General features: G+C 43.8%; 1 protein-coding gene across 1 annotated transcript in view; it reads right to left on the bottom strand.

Annotated features, from left to right (window-relative positions):
• Window positions 1–21,078, bottom strand: part of LOC311228905 (MAM domain-containing glycosylphosphatidylinositol anchor protein 2) — a gene marked incomplete at its 5' end in the record, with an annotated part of 580,884 nt that overhangs the window by 105,191 nt on the left and 454,615 nt on the right. Inside the window, one exon of the mRNA XM_084314863.1 lies at window positions 3,183–3,331. Within this exon, the coding sequence (XP_084170989.1) occupies window positions 3,183–3,331 (149 nt within the window). The remainder of the gene's footprint in view (window positions 1–3,182; window positions 3,332–21,078) is intronic.

Genomic DNA, 21,078 nt, shown 5'->3' with positions numbered 1-21,078 from the left:
AACAGGGCAGCAGCACCCAGCAAATAATAAACATCAGACTCACCACTTCGCTGTTGACGTCAGCAGCGCGTTGAACAACGTTAACAAAACTTCGCCAACTGGCTACATACATCCAAGAACAAATTAAAACGTTCGCCAACTGGCTATGTTCCAACACAACCAATGCCACTTCGGTCCGGTTCATTTGTTCATCAATCCACCTGAGGGTCATCACTGTTCTCCCTCGAGTTCTCCCCTGAGTTCTCCCTGCGCGCTGCGGTAATTACATCCAAATGTTTATCTGATGACAGCTTGCGCAAAAGGGAAAACGAAACTTAAGGAAAACGAAGGTTATCCTATAACCCTAGTTATATAAAAAAATTAAATAAAAGCGCAATACATTTAAAAAAAATAATAAAAAACGTCTGTGCCCGGCCCGGCCGAGCCTGAATTATTTATTTAAAAATAAAGCCCTACCCAGCCCGAACCCGACGGGTCGGGTAGGGCCCCGTCGGGCTTGGGCAGGGTTGCAGTGCACTAACACACACACACAGAAGGGAGAATGCCTGCCCCCCCCCTCCTTCCCAGTCCCCACTCTGCTGTTCTCTATATGGCTCTGAACAGGGTTAGCTGGTTGTTAGCTTACGCTAACGTAACGTTAATTCCGGTCTTTAACACGACGTGTACATAAAGGAATGGCGAGGATTGCAAAGCATGTTAGATGCATTTGACCCGTTGCGGAATAAAACAGCAGGGATTTGTTTTGGGTGGCGAAATAGGCACACTAGCCTTGCTATGTTGCAATGTGCGTGTTCCAGACGCTACTGCTACTACTGAGACGAGTACTGTTGCGTGCTGTGGAGCCGAGCAGATACAACACCACGGGATTTTCTAAATAAGAGTATCGACATGAACCGAACGTTGCTAGCTGCCGGAGCCATAGTTCTTATGGCTGGAGCTGCGCTTAGGCGGAAATGAGAGTTGCCACAGGATTTTCAAAATAAGAGTATCGATATGAACCGAATGCCTATCGCACCAGTGCTACTAAAGTAAATCCATTCATCGCACAGACCGATGTAGCACGTGCAACATATATCTCGCACTGTACAGCCCTGATTTTTTTGCTTTAGTAACTTCAGAATGTTACCTTTCAAAAGAGACCAGGCTCATGCATGCACTATAAGTATACAGTATAAAGCTAAGCTTTGCAAACAAAGTATGCAGTCCTCAAAAACAAAAACGGACCCGTTTGGGGGTGATGCTTAAGAGGTTAGAGCATTTGGGGATGCTGTTCCCATTTCTACAGTATAAATTAAAAGTAGAAGAGAATACAAATGTGATTGCTGGATTACGGTGGGCCCCCATTACAGCATAAGATGCAGAATTAAACCAGATGGTTATGGGAGAGTTGAATGTATATTCCCGGCGAGGACTCAAGCTAAACCCTGGCAGGCACAAGCATGCACCGTCTACAGCTCCTGTGGTGGATGAGTTGCATGAGCGTATATCCATCTATTACCAAATCATGACAAACAAGTTGGGTTTAGAATGGGTTTTTAAAGCCTCAATTCCTTGAGGGTGCAGTGTGAAACAAATATGAAATTATATTATTCATCGGGAACGCAGAACGATCGGGATAAGGCTCACTAATTCCGAGCAGAACTGGAACATTTATCATCGCAAAGATGTGCTGCATTTTTTCGATATGTGGCTCCCTAAACAAACAAAGGGAAGCAACAGCAATGGAAAACCTGCAAAAAAAATTAGTTTTATAGGTACAGTTCAATGAGAAGGGACATCAATGTGTTCAGCTGTGGTTGAACCGCATCTAGCCAAGCCTTGTAATTGACTGTCTTGTGGACACGACAAGAAGAAGAAGGTACGTAGGCCTATAGTCTCTCCACTGTGATATGAAAAGCTGTATTATCTATAGGTTCTCATCCTGACAAAAGCCAGAGTGATTCATCTTGTGTAAGACGCATGCTTAAAGCGCAGGGGTGCCAATTTATCACCGCAGGGAGGGGCAGACGTGCACCGAGACCACCAGCGGTGACTCCACACTTTAGAATTAGCATCAAGGATGCAAATGTACCCGGGGCCCTTTGAGCAAACAGGAGCAATTCCGCAACTATATTTACCTAAAGATACAGCTCGACAGTGTTTCTCATTTGCAGTAATTGGATAACAGTATTTAAGTGTAACAGTTAGCGGTCGGTATGGAGGCACCGCATAACAACATTATGACTGCAGAGAACCGCAATGGCGGTGGTGCTTTATTATTACTAAGTGAATCTAAAGCTGGTGCAGTAGCTGCCGCTGCTGCTGAAGAATCACCATGAACACCACTTGTGAGGAAAATGGAAAGAGAGAAGAGAGAGAGAGAGAGAGAGAGAGAGAGAGAGAGAGAGAGAGAGAGAGAGAGAGAGAGAGAGAGAGAGAGAGAGAGAGAGAGAGGTGGATGGTAAGGGAAGGGGGAGACAAATGGGAAGATAAAGAAAAAGAGAGAGAGAGAGCAATAAAGAGGGATATAGAGAAAGAGAGAGAGAGGAAGAAAGAGAGAGAGGGTGGTGGAGGGTAGGATAAGGGATGGAGGGAAGGAGGGAGATACATGGGAATAGAAGGGGATAGAGGGGAGAGAAACAGAGGGAAGGGGAGAGAGATGGATGTAGAGAGAGATAGTATGGGTACAGAGGGAGGGAGGGAGGGAGAGAGAGAAAAAGAGAGAAGCACGGAGGGAGAAAGACAGAAGCAAAGAGCAGAGAAAATTCTCCTGTGCCATCAATCAGTGCTGACTGGCTGTCATCAGCAGAGTTGACTTGAAGAGCAGGTAAACATGAGATATGCCAGCTAGTCCTCTCTGCTGGGTCTTCCTGTCACGCTGCTCAGTGACTCATCGATAAGAGAACAAAAACAAAAGCCGCACGTATGAATGGAATCCACAGAGCTGGCACAGTCCGCTAGCCCCGACAGCCTCCCGCGCTATTCTCTACCTCGTCTCACTCTGTGAAAGGCACCATCTTCAGAAATGTCAGAATGAGACAGAAGAATGAACAAAAGCAGTAGAACACAATTTGAGACAAACAGACAATATAGAGACTCTTATATACTTGCACACATACAAAGGAAGAAAAAGACTATTTCACAGAGACATAGAAAGATAACCAGTCGAACAGGTCAGTCTTAGACCGGTCTGTCTGTCATACCTGTCTTATGCCGAGCCTGTAGGCCATGATGCGGTCCACAGTGTTGGGGTTCATCTGGGTCCACTGCAGCTTGAAGCCGTATACGCGAGGCCTGTTCTGCCACAGGGGGCTGTACGTGTCGTAGTAGAACTCTGGCGGGTAGGCCTTGCCTGGAGACAAATCACATCAATAACGACACTTTGTAAAGACTCGAGACAGAATTGATGTCACCTTCCAAACTTATTCACATTCACTTATTCACATCTTCTTGAAGAGGTTTGACTTGGTTGATGGAAAATGTGCTTTTTTAATATATGCAAAATAATATAATAATAATTTTCTTTCTTTTAGAACGTTCTTAGCCCCTATTGTACAGAGTTTCCAAAGATTACACATGTGAAGAACCATGTTACAGCAAAAGACAACTCTGTTTTACAGCCTCAAAATACAAGTAAACTCTCTGTTTTACAGCCTCAAAATACAAGTCAACTCTGTTTTACAGCCTCAAAATACAAGTCAACTCTCTGTTTTACAGCCTCAAAATACAAGTCAACTCTCTGTTTTACAGCCTCAAAATACAAGTCAACTCTGTTTTACAGCCTCAAAATACAAGTCAACTCTCTGTTTTACAGCCTCAAAATACAAGTCAACTCTCTGTTTTACAGCCTCAAAATACAAGTCAACTCTTTGTTTTACAGCCTCAAAATACAAGTCAACTCTCTGTTTTACAGCCTCAAAATACAAGTCAACTCTGTTTTACAGCCTCAAAATACAAGTCAACTCTCTGTTTTACAGCCTCAAAATACAAGTCAACTCTCTGTTTTACAGCCTCAAAATACAAGTCAACTCTCTGTTTTACAGCCTCAAAAGTCATGTCAACTCTCTGTTTTACAGCCTCAAAATACAAGTCAACTCTCTGTTTTACAGCCTCAAAATACAAGTCAACTCTGTTTTACAGCTTCAAAGGTCATGTCAAACTGAAAAGACAATCTCAGATTCCAGGTATTACGATAATCAAATCCAACAGATCACCCAGTAAACAAAGCAAGTAGTTGTTTCAAGTTTCAACAGAGGATCCTGGATTTGTGCCTTTGATAAATCCCACTTTACTGTCTCTGCTGTACTGCTGGTAGAAACTGAAGCTGAAAAACACCAAATTGAAATATCTTGCCATGTCTGTCTGGGAATATGACAAAGCTACAGTATAGTGGGCGATATTTCCAGCTAAAATAATAGTTTGCATTCCTCCCTCCTGCATTTCCTGACCTCTATAATAATCAATGGCTGGAAATATATATATACACTAATGAGGACATTAATTCCTCTTCTCTACCACACTTTCTGGTCCACTTTGACAATGAGGAACCTTTTAGTTGGAGTCAGGTAAGGTTCTTTCAAAATGTTCTTTTTTCCAATCCCGCTGCCTGCTCTGAACCTTTGGGGGATTTCTCACCAGGATCAAGAGGATAGAACACCAAGAAATGCCCCGTCAGGATTGCATCTTTGTGACCTATGTGAGCCGCGTTCGTCACCTCTGAAGTGGAGGTCGATAGGAATTGGATTTCACCCAAGAGGAGAACTAGAAACGAGCACAAATGATGCCCTTCGAGGCAGACAATCACACTACGCTCTACGGCCCGCTGAAAAGTTGTTTTCCCCCGAATGAACGTCCTTGTTGTTCAGTTCAGTGTAACACAATAAAACCCAAGGCGCCAGTGAGGATGTTTTTAATAGCCATGAGTGCAGTAGTTATTGTTAGCCCAAATACAAGCAACACAGAGATGTAGGCAACTTGCTGATGTCTGACAGCCTTATTGCATAGACCTGTCATCGATGACTTATTCAGACACTGCTGTCCCCAGACACTTTTAATGATCCCCAGAAGTTACCTCCCCATGGGTTGGGGGAGTGTTAATCAATCACAGAGCCAGGCTTCACCTTTATATGGCTGGGAGACATGCGTGGAGAGGGAATAAGGACACATTAAGTTTGGTTCACAACTATGTTCCTGCAAGTACAGTAGTCGGCTGCTGTACACAGTATGCCTATTGATTGATGATAGATATATTCCTGCTTATATACACACTGTATATATATCTGTATATATCCCATACCTACTCTTAATTAATGTACATAATAATTAGTAGGGATGGGCACAGATTTTCAAATATTCAAATAGTCCTTAAATTATAAAAATCCAATAGTTTATGCGAATAACGTCTTATATATAATATATTTTACTGGCAGCTACACTGTGTAGTGTATTGAGAGATTACCCTATTAGCTTGCTATTTTCGTATATTTGCATATTACTCAGTAGCTTTATTATACACTGCTGTTACATTACAATGTAACTCCAAGTCAATTGCACTTCTGGGATATATCAACCTGTCCAGTTAGGAAGCAACACCGATTGTGAATAAATTTCACCTGCTGTTGTGCAAATGGGACAGACAACAGGTGGAAATGAGAGGCAATTTGCTAGACAACTCCTATAAAGGAATGGTTCTGCAGGTGGTGGCCACAGACCATTTCCCTGTCCCCATCCTTTCTGGCTTTTTAGATTTTGGATTCTGGATTTTTGGTTACTTTTGCATTTTGCCAGTGCCCTCACCACTAGAGGTAGCATGAGGCAGTCTCTGCAACCCACAGAAGTTGCTCAGGTAGTGCAGCTCATCCAGGATGGCACATCAATGCGCGCTGTGGCAAGGTTTGCTGTGTCTCCCAGCACAGTGTCAAGAGCATGGAGGAGATACCAGGAGATGTGGAGGGGGCCGTAGGAGGACAACAACCCAGCAGCAGGACCGCCATCTGGTCCTTTGTGCAAGGAGGAACAAGAGGAGCACTGCCAGAACCCTACAAAATAACATCCAGCAGGCCACTAATGTGCATGTTTCTGCTCAAACTGTGAGAAGCAGACCATGAGGGTGGTATGAGGGCCAGACGTCCACAAGTGGGTCCTGTGCTCACAGCCCAACACCATGCAGCCCGATTGGCATTTGCCAGAGAACACCAGTATTGGCAGATTTGCCATTGGCACCCTGTGCTCTTCACGGATGAGAGCAGGTTCACACTGAGCACATGTGACAGACGTGACTGGAGTCTGGAGACGCCGTGGAGAACATTCTGCTGCCTGGAACATCCTCCGGCATGACCGGTTTGGCGGTGGGTCAGTGATGGTCTGGGGAGGCATATCCTTGGAGGGCCACACAGACCTCCATGACTGCCATTAGGTACCGGGATGAGATCCTCAGACCCATTGTCAGACCATATGCTGGTGCAGTGGGCCCTGGGTTCCTTCTCATGCATGACAATGCTCGGCCTCATGTGGCTGGAGTGTGTCAGCAGTTCCTGCATGATGAAGGCATTGATGCTATGGACTGGCCTGCCCGTTCCCCAGACCTGAATCCAATCGAGCACCTCTGGGACATCATGTCTCATTCCATCCGACGCCACGTCGCACCACAGACTGTCCAGGAGTTGACTGATGCCCTGATCCAGGTCTGGGAGGAGATCCCTCAGGAGAACATCCGTCGTCTCATCAGGAGCCTCATCAGGAGCATGCCCAGACATTGTAGGGAGTGCATACAGGCACGTGGAGGCCACACACACTACTGAGCCTAATTTTTTATTGTCTTGAGGAATTTCCACAGAAGTTGGACCAGCCTGTGATCTGATTTTTCCACTTTTATTTTGAGTATGATTCTGAATACAGACCTGTTGTGAATATTTCATTCATCGAGATCTATGATGTGTTGTTTAAGTGTTCCCTTTATTTGTTTTTGCAGTGTATATTCCAGTAATCACTTATTTACATGTAATCACACTGTACATTGTTGCACTTCATTGTTAACTTGCACTCTGGTTAGATGCCAACTTATTTCCATCGTACTGTACTTGTACCGTACATTTTAATCTAATCTAATCAATGTCACGGTCCTGGGGCAATAATTACAGAAAGTCACACAACAGTTAGGTTTGGTTGATTTAGAACATTTATATCCACTGCAACGTTGCTGTCTCTGAGAGACAATGGGAGGAAAGAGGTTCATTTGAACAACCTGATCTCCATCTCCACAGACATTATGTTGGTTATCATATAACTCTGTAATGCTGCAGGGATCATAAATAGATGCATCTTAACTATCTTGACTCCCATCAACTGCACTGAGGGCATCGCATTGTAAGACAATAAATCACGTTAATGACGCTTTGCATTTGTTTGGACAGCGGACTGCAGATCATGGGGGTCTTTACATGCAACTGTAAAAAATATATATATCTAATCCTGACAAAAAAGCACACTCCTTCATCAATTAGGGGTGTGGAAATTTCTTCGAATCGTCAGAGGCCAGTGAAGATTCAAAGCTCTATCATCAATAAGATAAAATCATTCAGAGAAAAAAAACTAGAAGTGAGTGAAATATAATGGGCCCGGAATGGAACAGTTTTCTTTGGGAATAATGTGTTTTTATCATTCCCATAAGTCCCATTTTAGATATGTCTTCTATGGTGCTAATGGATCAAAGGCTACTGTTTATCGTGGCGCGCATGCAGCATCACCTGCATTCAGCTTGGGTTGGGAATGTATTTCTAAAGGTCATAGTCTCTACATGCATCATACTCTGCGGCTACAGCGACTGACCCTCCACTGGTTACTGTAGGACTGAGGGTATACTGTATACTGACCAGCCACTGGTTACTGGAGGACTGAGAGTATACCGTAAGGTTATTTAGCTACAGAGTAATCTGAGGGACTCTCTGTCTACTGTAGCTCCAGGCAGTCCTGGATATAAATTTATATGTACATATATTATCAGGTTCATTTACCAATGTTGATTGTGCCCATTTATATACAGTATGAATGCATTGATGCTGCATATATTTCTTTGAGGTTGATGTATATTGTATTTAATATTGTGGAGGGTTCAACATGTATGTATTATTGGTGTTGACTTTTTCTATATGTTAGGTTCACCCATAAATGTTATCCAGTGAATATTATTTAACTGCAATTACCTCCTGGGGCTTGTGGGATCCACTTAACATTAACTGTTACTTAATGTATTGATGTATACATGTGTCCTATACAGGTTCATCTGCAAATGTAACCTGTAATATCTGTTTTGAGAATGCAGTTTAGCCTTTGGGGTCTTACGCATTTACTTTATATCAATCTACCCATTTAATGTAAGGATAGATATTTTCTAGCTTCTCATTGTCACAAACCATTTGCCTGATGAAGATCTAGCAACGAAACGTTGCAAATGAAACGAACACCGCCATCGTGTCCACCATCGAAAACTACCTGTAGGACTGCCCTGTGTCTCTGTTTGGACCCCCGGAAATATTTGTAATCATCTTTGAATGCCCTAGAAAGAAAAAGAGACACACGATTTGAAGTTTTCTCTCCGGCAAGGTCTCCCCTACATTTTGACCATACGACTGGCTTTCTACGACCCTGGGCCATGGAGAAAATCGATCTGGAATGAGGCGTGACACTGCCCAAAATTGGCTAACTGCACAGCTCTTTTTTGTTCTGCAGTTCCCCCACACACTATGGGAATTTGAGTCCTAAATAGATCGTTAAGGCTTCCGATTAAATATGTCAACACCTGGACACTAATTTGCCGAAAGAAAAACGTCAACTCATCTTCTTATAACTTGCCAGACAATCATAGTCTATAATACTCTGGTTGGAGTCACACTGTAACACCTGACCACTGTGCCGACTGAAAATGCCACGGAGATCAAGCTGTCCAGTTTGACATTTCGATATGGTGTTTTCGCACCCTGATAGGATATGAATAGGATGTGGTGCCTCACTTTTCCACCCCCATTCATCAGTAGCCTACATTCTCACTCTTATTCTTATTCTCATATTTTTTTATGGCATTTCTGCTTTACTGTACAGCGCAGTAGAGACTGACAGGGAACATGACGAGGGGAGTCCTCCTCACACCGGATTCAAACCCAACACGTTGTAACTGCGGTATGTGCCGGTGTGATTGGAAATTTAACACATTAACCAGTTATTTTATACAATCACCACTTCCCCACATGTACTGGGGAATATCCCACTCCACTGACACAATTGTGTGTATTTGAGCAGTACTGTATTGTACCCATTCTGCAATCTGTTAATAAAGTTTTCAATCAATCAATCAATCAAAAACCAGTACTGTATCGAATACCATATCGAAGTCAGAATTGTTGTGTGTGAACCAATTCCATTTATTTTGGTGTCTTCCAGTTGCATTTTAAAACCCTTGCAATTTAAGAAGTAAGTCAGCCAATTTCCTGGGTTCTCTTAGAGCAAGTCCATTAGAGTTAAAGTAATGGCGGAAACCAATGTAATGTATAGCAAGGACATGAGGCAGGAGAATGAGTAATATCTCTGTTTGATCCCTATGATCTTATAATTATTTATTCTGTTCGCATAATTTGACATTGAAAGGTCTCTCTCTCTCTCACACACACACACACACACACACACACACACACACACACACACACACACACACAACTAGACACCGCCTGAATACTAATAATACTATATACTTATATTAATGATGATTGATAGAACTCTAGTTCTGTATCATAGTCGGTTCCGCTCGGCGTCACTCATGCACTGTCCTCGCACACGTGCACGCGCACTGAATAAAGACCACAATGTACCTTTAATCCCAATATTTGTCTGACCACACCCCTATCAGCTCACCTACATAAGCAGGTGTGTGGTCACCTGCTCTCCTCCTTTCTCGCTTTCACCACAAGGAAGTGCCTCGGTTGATCCCCACTTGACGTGATGTGATGGTAGGAGAAGAGTTGGAAAACGAGATACGTTGACATCATATCTTTATTTTCTCTCTCACTATATTCGAGAAAATACGGCGATATTGTCTTCGTACTGGAGTGTCTGGAAGATGATGATCATTCTAAATATCCTCCACCGGTTTTCGTATTGGGAGTTCGCGCCGCTACATGCTTTCCAACTGCAGTCCTTGCTCTGTGCTGGGCCCCGTTTCATGTACCTGGATAACTGAGTTAGCCGGATAACTTTAGCTGGATAACTGGGTTAGCCGGACTTTCCGGTTTCATATACGTGGATTTTCCAGATCACCATGCCAACAGATCCAAAAGTTTGAGCCTGCTCGAAAGCAGAGTTCAAGTTCAAGTTAGCCTGAACTATCGCCACGCCCCCGCAAAGAAGTGACAGCCCGTTTCCTGAAACTATTCCCACAGTCTACGATCTGCATTATACCATTCTGAATTACGTTTTTGTGCTCCATTCTTCCAGAGGGGGCTTTTGAAATGTAAAATAGACCCAAAATGCTGATATTAAATTCACTTTGTCCTAAATAATGCACGTTATATATACCGTGGCGACGGTGGCGCTCGCTCGTGCGATGTACACATGATGTGGTTATTTTAATTGTAACTGGGATTAAGATGTCTGATGAGATGCGCTGTTTGACGGATTTGAGAAATTGAATGAGCCGTTGACGTCACATTAATGAATGAGGATAAAGAGATAAACTTCATTCAAAACAAAGGATATTCTAAACACGGGTCTCTCGTTCATTAATGTATAAACAATGAATTTATCCCATCTGGCCCAGTGGCCCAGCGGTAGTGCTCAAGCCTGCCAACTTTTCGACCCGGGTTCAAATCCCGGTGTTTCCAATATGATTTTTTTGAATATAATATTAATGATTATACGCCAAAGTAGCCTGGTTTTAAGTTAAAATATTATAAATCTACATGCATTGAGGATGTCATTCTTTATATAGCTCTCAACGTGCACCAAATTGAATTATTCCTATATTGCAAAAAAAAGGAGACAACTAGGGTCTTGAACCCCGGTCGTCCGTGTGAAAGTCAAAAGAACAACCCGTTAGACCACATTAGAGATAAGTTAAAGATTGACTATACATCAATCAATGGGCAAGAGGGCCGTATCGTAATTCTGTATAACAGTTAACTAATCATTTTCGCTAGCAAGATCTCATTTGATTATTCAATCCAGCAGGCAAGTTTAAAGAAATATAATCTGATTGATTGAGGTAATGAGGGACTTAGAATTAGCCTATAGATAACGCATTTAACTTGTCGGCGAGGCGATTGAGCCGTATTGCAATCTGTCAATAAAGTCTTAAATCAATTAATCAATCAATGCCGTTGAGAATCAGGGTCTCTGCCATCGATACGTGCTGGCTTTTCACCTAAAACGGCCGCGCGCATTTAGCCTGACTCGCAAGTCTGGCTTGAGTTAACGAGACTGAATCCACCTTTGTGAAACAGGAAAATCCCGGCTTCGAACATCGGGTTAACTGAAGCTGGATAATGGACATCTTGATCGACTTAGTTGAACCACGTACATGAAACAGGGCCCTGGTTGCGGTAAAGGCACAGCTGGACTGTAGGATGCGCCGCTGTTGTGAGAAGCGGTGGGTTCCAGGTTTGGTGAGTTATGTTTTTGCTGGCGAGCTCCACTTGTCTGTTAGTGCTATGGGGGATAGTTGACAATGTTTATGAAAACCGGCCCCAGACTAGGGTCTTTTGTTCAGCCTCTTAGGCGACGGCGGAAGACCTTGGTCTGAAGCCCATTATAATTAACTAGTGGGCCACGACCAATAACACTGGTGATCCCTGTGTTTTCTGGACGAGTGGTTGTTTCTCTGTCACCGTGAGGCCCCTTCTTTCATAATACAAATGAGAGTATTCCCTCACGAGGAAATATGGGCATGGATGTTCGTTAGCGGAAGATCTGTGTTCAAGTCAGCTACAGGCCAGTTGGGTATTGTGCTGGCTCCGTCGGGTGTTGGTAAAATCACCATTGTAAAACTGTGTTAACATCTTGTTTCTCTTCTCTCTTAAACAGTGAGGAGGGTTTCAGAACGGCGGCCTGTCTGAGTGATTGTTATATCATTGTGTACAAGTTCAGGTGATAGCTGCTTAGCTTACGTGCTAGTGGTGGCCTACTGTTAGCCAGTCAGCTGTTAGCTGCGGCGCTAGCCTGTTGTGATCACTAGGCTAGGAAACGTTAGCTTGCGTGCTAGTTATGGCCTACCTAGGCTAGGAAACGTTAGCTTGCTGCTATCGGCCGAGTGCGGCCGTTAGCTTAATGATACACTGTTGAACGTGCTTTGATTATAACATGTTTTAAACACTCTTGACTACGACGTCATCTTTGACAGAGGATGTTCGTCGAACCTGCCCTGAGCCAGGACGGCAAGGACTGCGTCAACAAGGGGGACCGTAGCTACGGGATGGAGCGGCGACGCTGCCCAGGTCGACAACACAGAACGGCTGTGTTTACTACGGTGCCTTGTTAGAGGCTGCAGTTTCGCTTGATCTGCGCTCAAGGTAGGCAAGGTCTGACCAGACCTTGAGCACGTCTTCTTGCTTTCCCTTCTAAATGTTTTGTAAATAACGATGTTTTCCAAAACGAGTGTTGCTGCACTACATTTAGGATACGATGCGAGTTATGTGTGAATTGTCTTGTCACTGGTATTTAGCTTCTCCATGCAAATCGGGTTGTTTGTTACAGATGTGAAAATGATCTGGTTTGTTGTGTTGAGAAACATCATGTGTGTTTATGTACTGTGTACTCACAACTAAGGGGGTTAAACTAACCTATAAAGCTATGCTTAGTGACATATGAGTAAATAATGATTCTTTTCTCAGCCTGTAATGACAATGAACAGTGTGTTCACATATTAACAGGTTTACCTGTTCAACTGGCCGTATTAAGGGTAAAGTAGGAGGGTTGTGTTTTCCCCCCGGTTCCCTGGGGACTTCTTCATCCTCCTCAGACATGTTGTTACACTACATTGTGTCACTGTGTGGTAGGGATACGATGTAACCCTTAGCTTGATTGCTGAGGTTGTGCTAAAACTGCTTGAGAAACTTTATTTTCCTAAAAGAAAAGATTGTTTGGTCGCTTTTCGTGTGTGCTTAGCAAGGCCTGTGGCCGATACTAATCGAGAATTATGTATTCTCTCATTATGAAAAACGGCGTTCCTCTGTAGAGTGTTTTTGCCATTTTTTGTAGGTGATGATGGGCTGTGTGTGTCATGTGACCTACAACTGGGTTGGGCTGGCCACAGAAGCACATGTGTAAGTTTGGTACCGGGGCTCTTGGAGAGCCCTCTCTATTCTGTGTTTTTTCCTTAGTAAAAATCAGATAGCAGGTTAGCACATGCGCTGTGTGAAGCTATTAGACGCTTCATGGAGCTGACTATGACTGTGTCATACTCTCTTTTTGTCATTACATCGTATCATGGGTGTGGGGTCGTAAAGGGGTGAACTGGTAGCCTTTCCTCCCCCTTTTTTCTGTTGGTCAGGGGTAAACCCACCTGTCTTTCAAGGTTCCTGTCACGTTGCGGTTCGGCACGTTACAGAGTGAGGGGGGGGGGGGGGGGGAGTTTCCTGGTCCCACGCCCTGGAATATTGGGCGTGTGCACCGCAGAAATTCCCCCGCCATAGAGTACGACACTGTGCGCGTCTCTGTTGGTAGGACTTCCATGTGCTGTTCAGGTCCATATGATGGATCTGTTTAAAACGGGGGGTGGTCAGGGCTCCTCCTCACGAAGCTCCTATTCGGGCCTTCTGTGAGTTGGGACTCTCCTTCCATGTGAGGGAGCCTCCTCAGAGTACAGAGGCTCCTCCTCAGATTGATAAGGTGAGTGGAACCTCAAGAAGGAGTCCTACTCTATTGTGTGTGTATTCGATTCAATTCGATTATTGAGTGTGTATGGGTTCAGTGCCTCCTCCCCGGAGAGCCCTAAAACCAAACTTTTACATGGCTCAAGGTGCAATATATTCTTTTCAATCTGTACAGCTCGCATGGGAAGTCTCTCTGGGGATTTCCGTCTCCTCTCTATGGGAGGGTGGTGGAATGTAAAAATTAGGGCTGTCAGTTTATCGCGTTAATTAGATTAATTAATTACACAGCAAATTATCGCGTTATGAAAATTAACTCAGAATTAATTACATTTTTTTTTTTTTTTTTAAATAAATTTTTTTTTTATCTCATTCATTCCATAAGAACGTAGAATACACATTACAGACTTTTTTTTATATGGTCCATTTGCATGTTCTTGGTATCTGATTCTAGGGACATCTATGGATCTCAGGGAATGTATTCCCAGTGTCAGAAATACTGTGTCTGTTACTAGGCTTGAGTAAATTGTAATGAACCAAATGAGAATATCAATAAAAAAATGTTTTTATCTTTGACTGTGAATAACACTATGCTCAAATTGACCAGACCTGAAAAATCTAAGCAAATTAATAGATGGAAGATGATTAAACAGAAGGTTTTGTAGATACAGTACTGAATTCTGCCATCCGGACACATGCAATTTGAAATATGATTATAGAATATAGAATATCATGCATAAAATGGTTATGCGATTAAAATGCGATTAATTAGATTAATTAATTACAAATCCTGTAATTAATTAGATAAATTTTTTTAATCGCCTGACAGCACTAGTAAAAATTTAAACAATTTTTACCCCCGGCCATGTAGACTGGGATACATACTGTTGGTGCTTCCTTCTTTTCTTTTAAAAAGAGTAGGAGTTAGGAAGTATCACACCCCTCTTGTCGTTCCCCTGGGCGCCTTGGGGATTCAATGACAGGTCTAAATAGCCTGTTCATTGATGTGGTTGTGTCCCGACGCACGCATAGTGCTAGCTCGGGGTGTTCTGTAATCAGGCGACTGACTGGCACGCCTTGGTTGCTTGGGGTTAAAACGCCGTTTTTATAAAGCAACTGGGATGGAGGTTTTTCGGGAGGGAGGTTAGCGGGAGGGAAGTCGAGGGTGGTAATCTGGCGTTGTGGACAGCGACGCCTACAGGTCAGGTCTGAGCACCTGCTCAGCGAAAGGCAGGAAATGGTGAAGGCAGCGTGACCTCCCACGCGTTAAGGTGCTCCCATAGTCGAGCGGACCGTACACGGAGCGGACCCAAAGCGGACCCAAAGCGGACTCCAAGTACGAAGGTCCAATTTTCTAATGCGCGGACGTCCGCTCACTTGGTGTCACACAAAACACTGATCGGCGTTGACATCGACCTGCATTTAATGTGACGCTGATCTGCATTTTACTCTGACCACTCGCTTTTTCACTCGCAAAAGAGAATGGCTTTTCTAAATAAAGTGTGTAAAACTGCCAGTTTTATTATCGAAATATTGGAAACGGAGATAACATAGAGTCTAGTCTGGTGTTTTTTTTTATGCAATGCGTGTTTTCCATTTCAGCACCACGCGTTGTCCACCTCATGTTGACCAAGCCTATACGGTACATTGCACCTCGCTGCCTATATACCTGTTATTCAAGTGTGTAAAACTGCCCGTTTTATTATCGAAATATTGGAAACGGAGATAACATACTCTTTATTGACATCGGATGACGACGACATGACAGAAGTTGAACAGCGTGGGAAAAATTGTGTAAACTGGCACGAGACATGTAGGAAATTGGTCCGCGGAGGTCCGCTCGACTATGAAAGCTCAAAGAGTCCAGCGGACCTCCACAGAGTCCAGTCCGCGTACAGTCCGCTCGACCATGGGAGCACCTTTACGCTTCACCAATGAGAGTCCTCGCTGCCAGGTGAAAAAAAGAGCCACTGGCTGTCTCCACATGTGTCGGAGGAAGCATGTGGTTGACTTCAGGGTTCCCTTGTACCGACCAGTAGGAGGAACATGCACACAACAACCAGGTAGGAGAGGGGGGGAATTGGCATAACGACTAAAAATTGGGATGGGGAGAAAAATAGAAAATCAGGCGGAGAAAAAAGAGGATTAAAAAAATATATAATCATTTTGTCGGAAACATCTTTTAGATATTTAAACTTTAGAACATCTATGCATTTTATCAAAATATCTTCACATGCATGTGTATACGAGGTCTTCTCGCAAAACAAACCCACATTGGCTCGCCTGCGTCTGGGAGACTGTTGCTAACGTGTTTCCTGAACAGTCTGGACAGTATTTACTCTGAGTGTTTCAAAGCGCGGTTATCAAACACGGTATTAGGGCGCTTTCACATAGTTTTGGTGGACTCGGTGCGGTTCGGGGGGTGAAGTTGCAACATTGTTGCATTCTTCATTTGGTTCATCTGCATTCACACAGCAATTTGTCAAGCGCACCAAACTTTCTGAACAATGTCACGCGGTCAAAAAGGGCGCTCGTCTATTGGACACAATAGAGAGTGGAAATGTGTGTGTGTGGCTGCGAGCCTGTGTGTGCGTGCGTGCGTGTGTGTGTGTGGACTGCAAGCCCTGTCTGACTCCAGATCAGCGTGGCATTGATCCATTGTTCTATTGAAGCCCATTACCACCATCCTCTCGCTAAACAACTTGTACACCGCGTTGTTTTTATGAGTGCCCACAAGTAGCTGTTTAATTTGGTCTTCTGCCCATATGTCTATCAGGTGCGCCGCGGTAAATGCGCGCCGCAGTGTTTGTTTTTTTCCTTCTACCCAAGATGCACAGTTTATCAGGTCACTTCCTATATTTGGTCCGCGTTTGGTCCGATGAAGCGAACCGAGACCTACGTTTTCAGGTGGACCAGAGTTCGCGTATTTGGTCCGCACCAGAGTTTGACTGAGCATTCACACCACCCCAAAAAAAGCGGACTATCCGAAAAAACGAACTCTGGTCCGATAGTCCGGACCAAACTGCTCTGGTGTGAAAGCACCCTTACTCACAGTCAGGTCATTTTACTGTGGTTATTATTAAAACCGGTAACCGTTTCATCCCTAGAGGAGAGAATGGATGCCCAATGAGAGTCAAGTAGAACATACTATAGATGAAAAGGATATGTAATAAACAAATGTTTCTCGTATTTGTGTATCCCAGATGATTTTTTTTTCATTGACAGCAACACTATGTACATAATCTGTTCAGTTTTCATTCTTTGCATTTTGAGTGTCAGGGTTTGAATGATCAGAAGGTAGGGATGCCCCGATCGATCCACCAGTGATCGGTATCGGCCGATATTCAGTATAAATATGAGATTGGGGAATTCCGATAATGCTTTCTAGTTGCCGATTGCGAAAAACGATCGATGGCGCACGCGAAAAACATGATCAAATTCTCAGCGGAGTTGGAATGAGAGCATGAGAGAGCCGAGTGTTTGTGAGAGAGAGCATGTGCGCGAGCATGAGAGAGAGAGCGCGCGTGTGTGTGTGCAAGCGAGCATGAGAGGGAGTAAGTGTAGTCGATATATATCTATGGTCGAGACGACGGACTATTCTCGCACATATCGCTAACCCATACGCTACACTGCCCCAGGTCGCTGAGAGACAACAAGCATTCCGTGAAGACACGCCCTACTCTGCCTCTGATTCGTAAACTGTGGATGGGGGAATGTGATTGGACCAAAGCAGAGTAGACAGACACACACATACAGTGGAGCAGACAGAGACGCTGCTTGCAGTTGAGATAGCGGAGATAGCGAGTTGGCGCTGTCTCGCAGATAATACAGATAATGCAGATAATACATATGAAAAGTATAATTTGCTCAGAGTCCAGAGACAGTTGTGGTTTGGTCCGGATCTGGACCGGAGTCCGGACTTTGAGAATGCCTGTGCTAGACCTACAGTATAATACTGCCAGCTGCTATAACTAAACCAAAAACGATCGGTATCGGCCGATATGGCTCATAGACGATCGGTGATCGGTGGCAAAAAACGTGATCGGGGCATCCTTATCAGAAGGTGCTACACATTTGGTGACTGACTTGGCGTCTTTTGACACATGTGGTGGTTATCAATGTTTTCATTTGATTGTTATAGTTAATTTTGCTCTGGTGATATAGTGTTTTGGGTTTTGGGGACTGCACTTAAGAGTTTTAGGAATGCATCAAAAAGATTGGGAAAAACACAACATAACATAACACATAATGTAAAAGGCCAGAACAGAAACACAATGTAACATAACACAATATAACGTAACATAATGTAACATAACTAAGGCTGTCAAAGTTAACACGGTATTAACGCGTTAACGCACAATTCTATTAACGCCACTATTTTTTTTAACTCACGATACACTTTTTAGAACATTTTATTTTATTTTGAAATTTCTTTAACTTTAAATTTTTTTTTTTTACTATTGTTTATTGTTTAAAAGGATCCCCATTAGCTGCCACCTAAGTGGCGAGCTAGTATTCCTGGGGTCCACACAGAAAGACAACAAAAAACAGAAAACATAACAATACATGAGATATGACAATCACAATTCACTTAATTAACACATCGACGACCACGGCTTGCAGTGTAATATATGGCTGGAGGACAACGCTTTGTCAACAAACCGATGTACTTTCTAACAGCTATATATATACTTTATAGTATTGCTATCTGTCCATTCTCATGGCTTAAAGAAAATAAAAATCCATCGGTTGGTTGTCATTTTATAGCGCCGTGAATATAAGGTTTATCGCAGTTTTCGCCTAGTCTTTTTTCTGGGGAGCTAGATAATAGGCTAAAGGCTAGTCACGTTATATCAAACGCCATTTCTGCTGTATATATACGAATGAAATAAAACAAACTGTGTAGCATCCGGACTATTACAGAGCATCTATGGATGAAATGGGGGCGGCGGGGAACACCGATTACTATTATTGATTAGCAATACAGTGTGCGTTCAAGTAGCCATTTTCACTGATCGATCACGTTGCCTTTTAAAACAATGTCCAATCCAGCTGTAATTTGGGGGAATAGTATCCTACCGTCAGCCCATGTGATCGCCGGCAGCATTTCGTCATTAGTCATCGGAATCTGGTAGATCGATATGTCCATTGGGTGATCATAAATCCCATTATTCCAGGCTGAAATCTGCGTTCGGTAACGGGATCAAAGATGGAGGATGTTCGGCTGGGATCGAGGCTCATATGAAACGCCCACAGACAGTAAAACAATTTTTTTTTAATCGCCCTCAATGATACTGCAGTGGAGCGATGGCGCCCCTAAGCGGATCTGGCCGGTATTGCATGTTTCGAAAATCAAATATGCGGGTAGGTCCTGCAAGTAGATCGGGGACGTTAATAGCATTATTAATATGGAATAAAACGATAACAACACGTATAAACTCGTGGCTGGTCCTTAAAGATGATAATCTAAAACATTAAACATTGTAGACATCATTATAAACATCAGAATATTTTGCTCACATATTTAAGTAGTGCATTCTCAGGTGGTATTTGAAAGACACTTTGCTATTCAATTTACGTATGTTCAGTGGGCAGTTATTCCAATGATTGATGGCACGATAAATAATAAAGCATTTGATTTTGGACGTGGTAACATAATCTGTCCATCATCGGCTGACCTAGTAAAATAAGAATGAACCTGACTGCATCTGACAATTTGTTTGTATAAAAAAACAGGTTGAGACGAAAAGACAGTATTCCTGAAAAATGTAACCGTGTTGAAAACCAGCCTATTCTCTACCGTTAACACAATGGGGACAAACAACGGAGATCTCCGTGTTTCGATTCCACCCGTTGTGGACAGAAGCACGGATAAATCCGTGGCAAGTTGTTATTGCTTTTATTCCATATTAATAACCTATTCAAGGTCGCCGAGCGTCATTGTTTGTAGTTAGGTTACCCCGTCACGGGATACTCCGGGACACCGAGCATGTAAGACGTGCTTTTCGCCGCTCCGCCGGTTTGTGACAAACTTCAATTATAAATAGTCCTTTAACTACGTTTTTTCTTTTTGGACTTTGGACACTGGACAACGTATGTTCATCTACCAGTCAGGCAGACTTTTCGACACTTTAAATCGTCCATGGGTCCTGTTAAACCCAAATTAAGGACGACGCGTGCAGGACAACAAACAATCTTTGATCAGCCACCCGGGCCACCCCCACCGCACGCGCCAGCTGCTAACATGACCAGCGGCAGCACCTTTGATCTAGGGGCCTTACAATCAATGCTGAACTCGCTGAAGGAAGATATTTGTGGCAGAATTGACTCATCAGCAACTAACCTGAGAGCTGAAATCCTTGCAGTGCGCACGGAGCTGGTGAATATTACTGAACCATTGCTGCTGAAAATAAATGAACACGGGCAAACTATCTGCGAGTTGGAACGTGTGACGAGCGACCACAGTGACCAGCTCTCCTCGCTTGACTCCACTGTTAAGGAGCTCACGTCACAGGTGAAATTACTAACCGACAAATGTGAGGACCTAGAGGGGAGATCGAGGAGGAACAACCTTCGACTCGTGGGGATACCTGAGGGCTCGGAGGGTCCGCGGCCAACGGAATTCATCGGCCGCCTACTCAAGAACCTACTGGGCCTGGATGATGAGCCCCTACTCGACAGAGCCCATCGCACTTTGCGGGCTAAACCCAAAGAGGGAGAGACGCCTCGTCCGCTCATCATCAGGGTCCACTTCTTTCATCTCCGGAACGAAATCCTACGTCGGGCCAGCGCGACCTCCCGTGACACCCCTCTACTCTTCCAAGGCAAAAGGCTCTCTATTTTCCCTGATTACACCGGCGCTGTTTCCAAGAAGAGGGCTGCGTTTGGAGGAGTGAAACGTGAACTCCATGCCTGTCCTGGTATCAAGTTTGGGCTGATGTTTCCTGCGGTTCTGAAAATCACTCTGCCGAGTGGTTCAACGCACACGCTTGAAGACCCGGCCGCCGCCTCGACTTTCATAAACACTAAACTCAGAAAAGCGGTTCCCCAGACTGTAACCATCAGCTGAACGGCAAGTTCATAATTCATGTCCATATGACTGAGCATATACAGACTATTTCATTTTGGGACTACGATATTTCACAATATTAACATTTGTCACTTAACCACGGAAGGGGTGGTGTTTATCTTTAGAGTTAGTAATAGTGGGTTATGCGCGCGTCCAATTTGAGGAGACGCATCAGCATGG

This window comes from Notolepis coatsorum, assembly GCF_963971535.1.
Source record: "Notolepis coatsorum genome assembly, chromosome: 5".
NCBI lineage: Eukaryota > Metazoa > Chordata > Actinopteri > Aulopiformes > Paralepididae > Notolepis > Notolepis coatsorum.
This window is presented reverse-complemented; position numbering and strand designations above follow the sequence as displayed.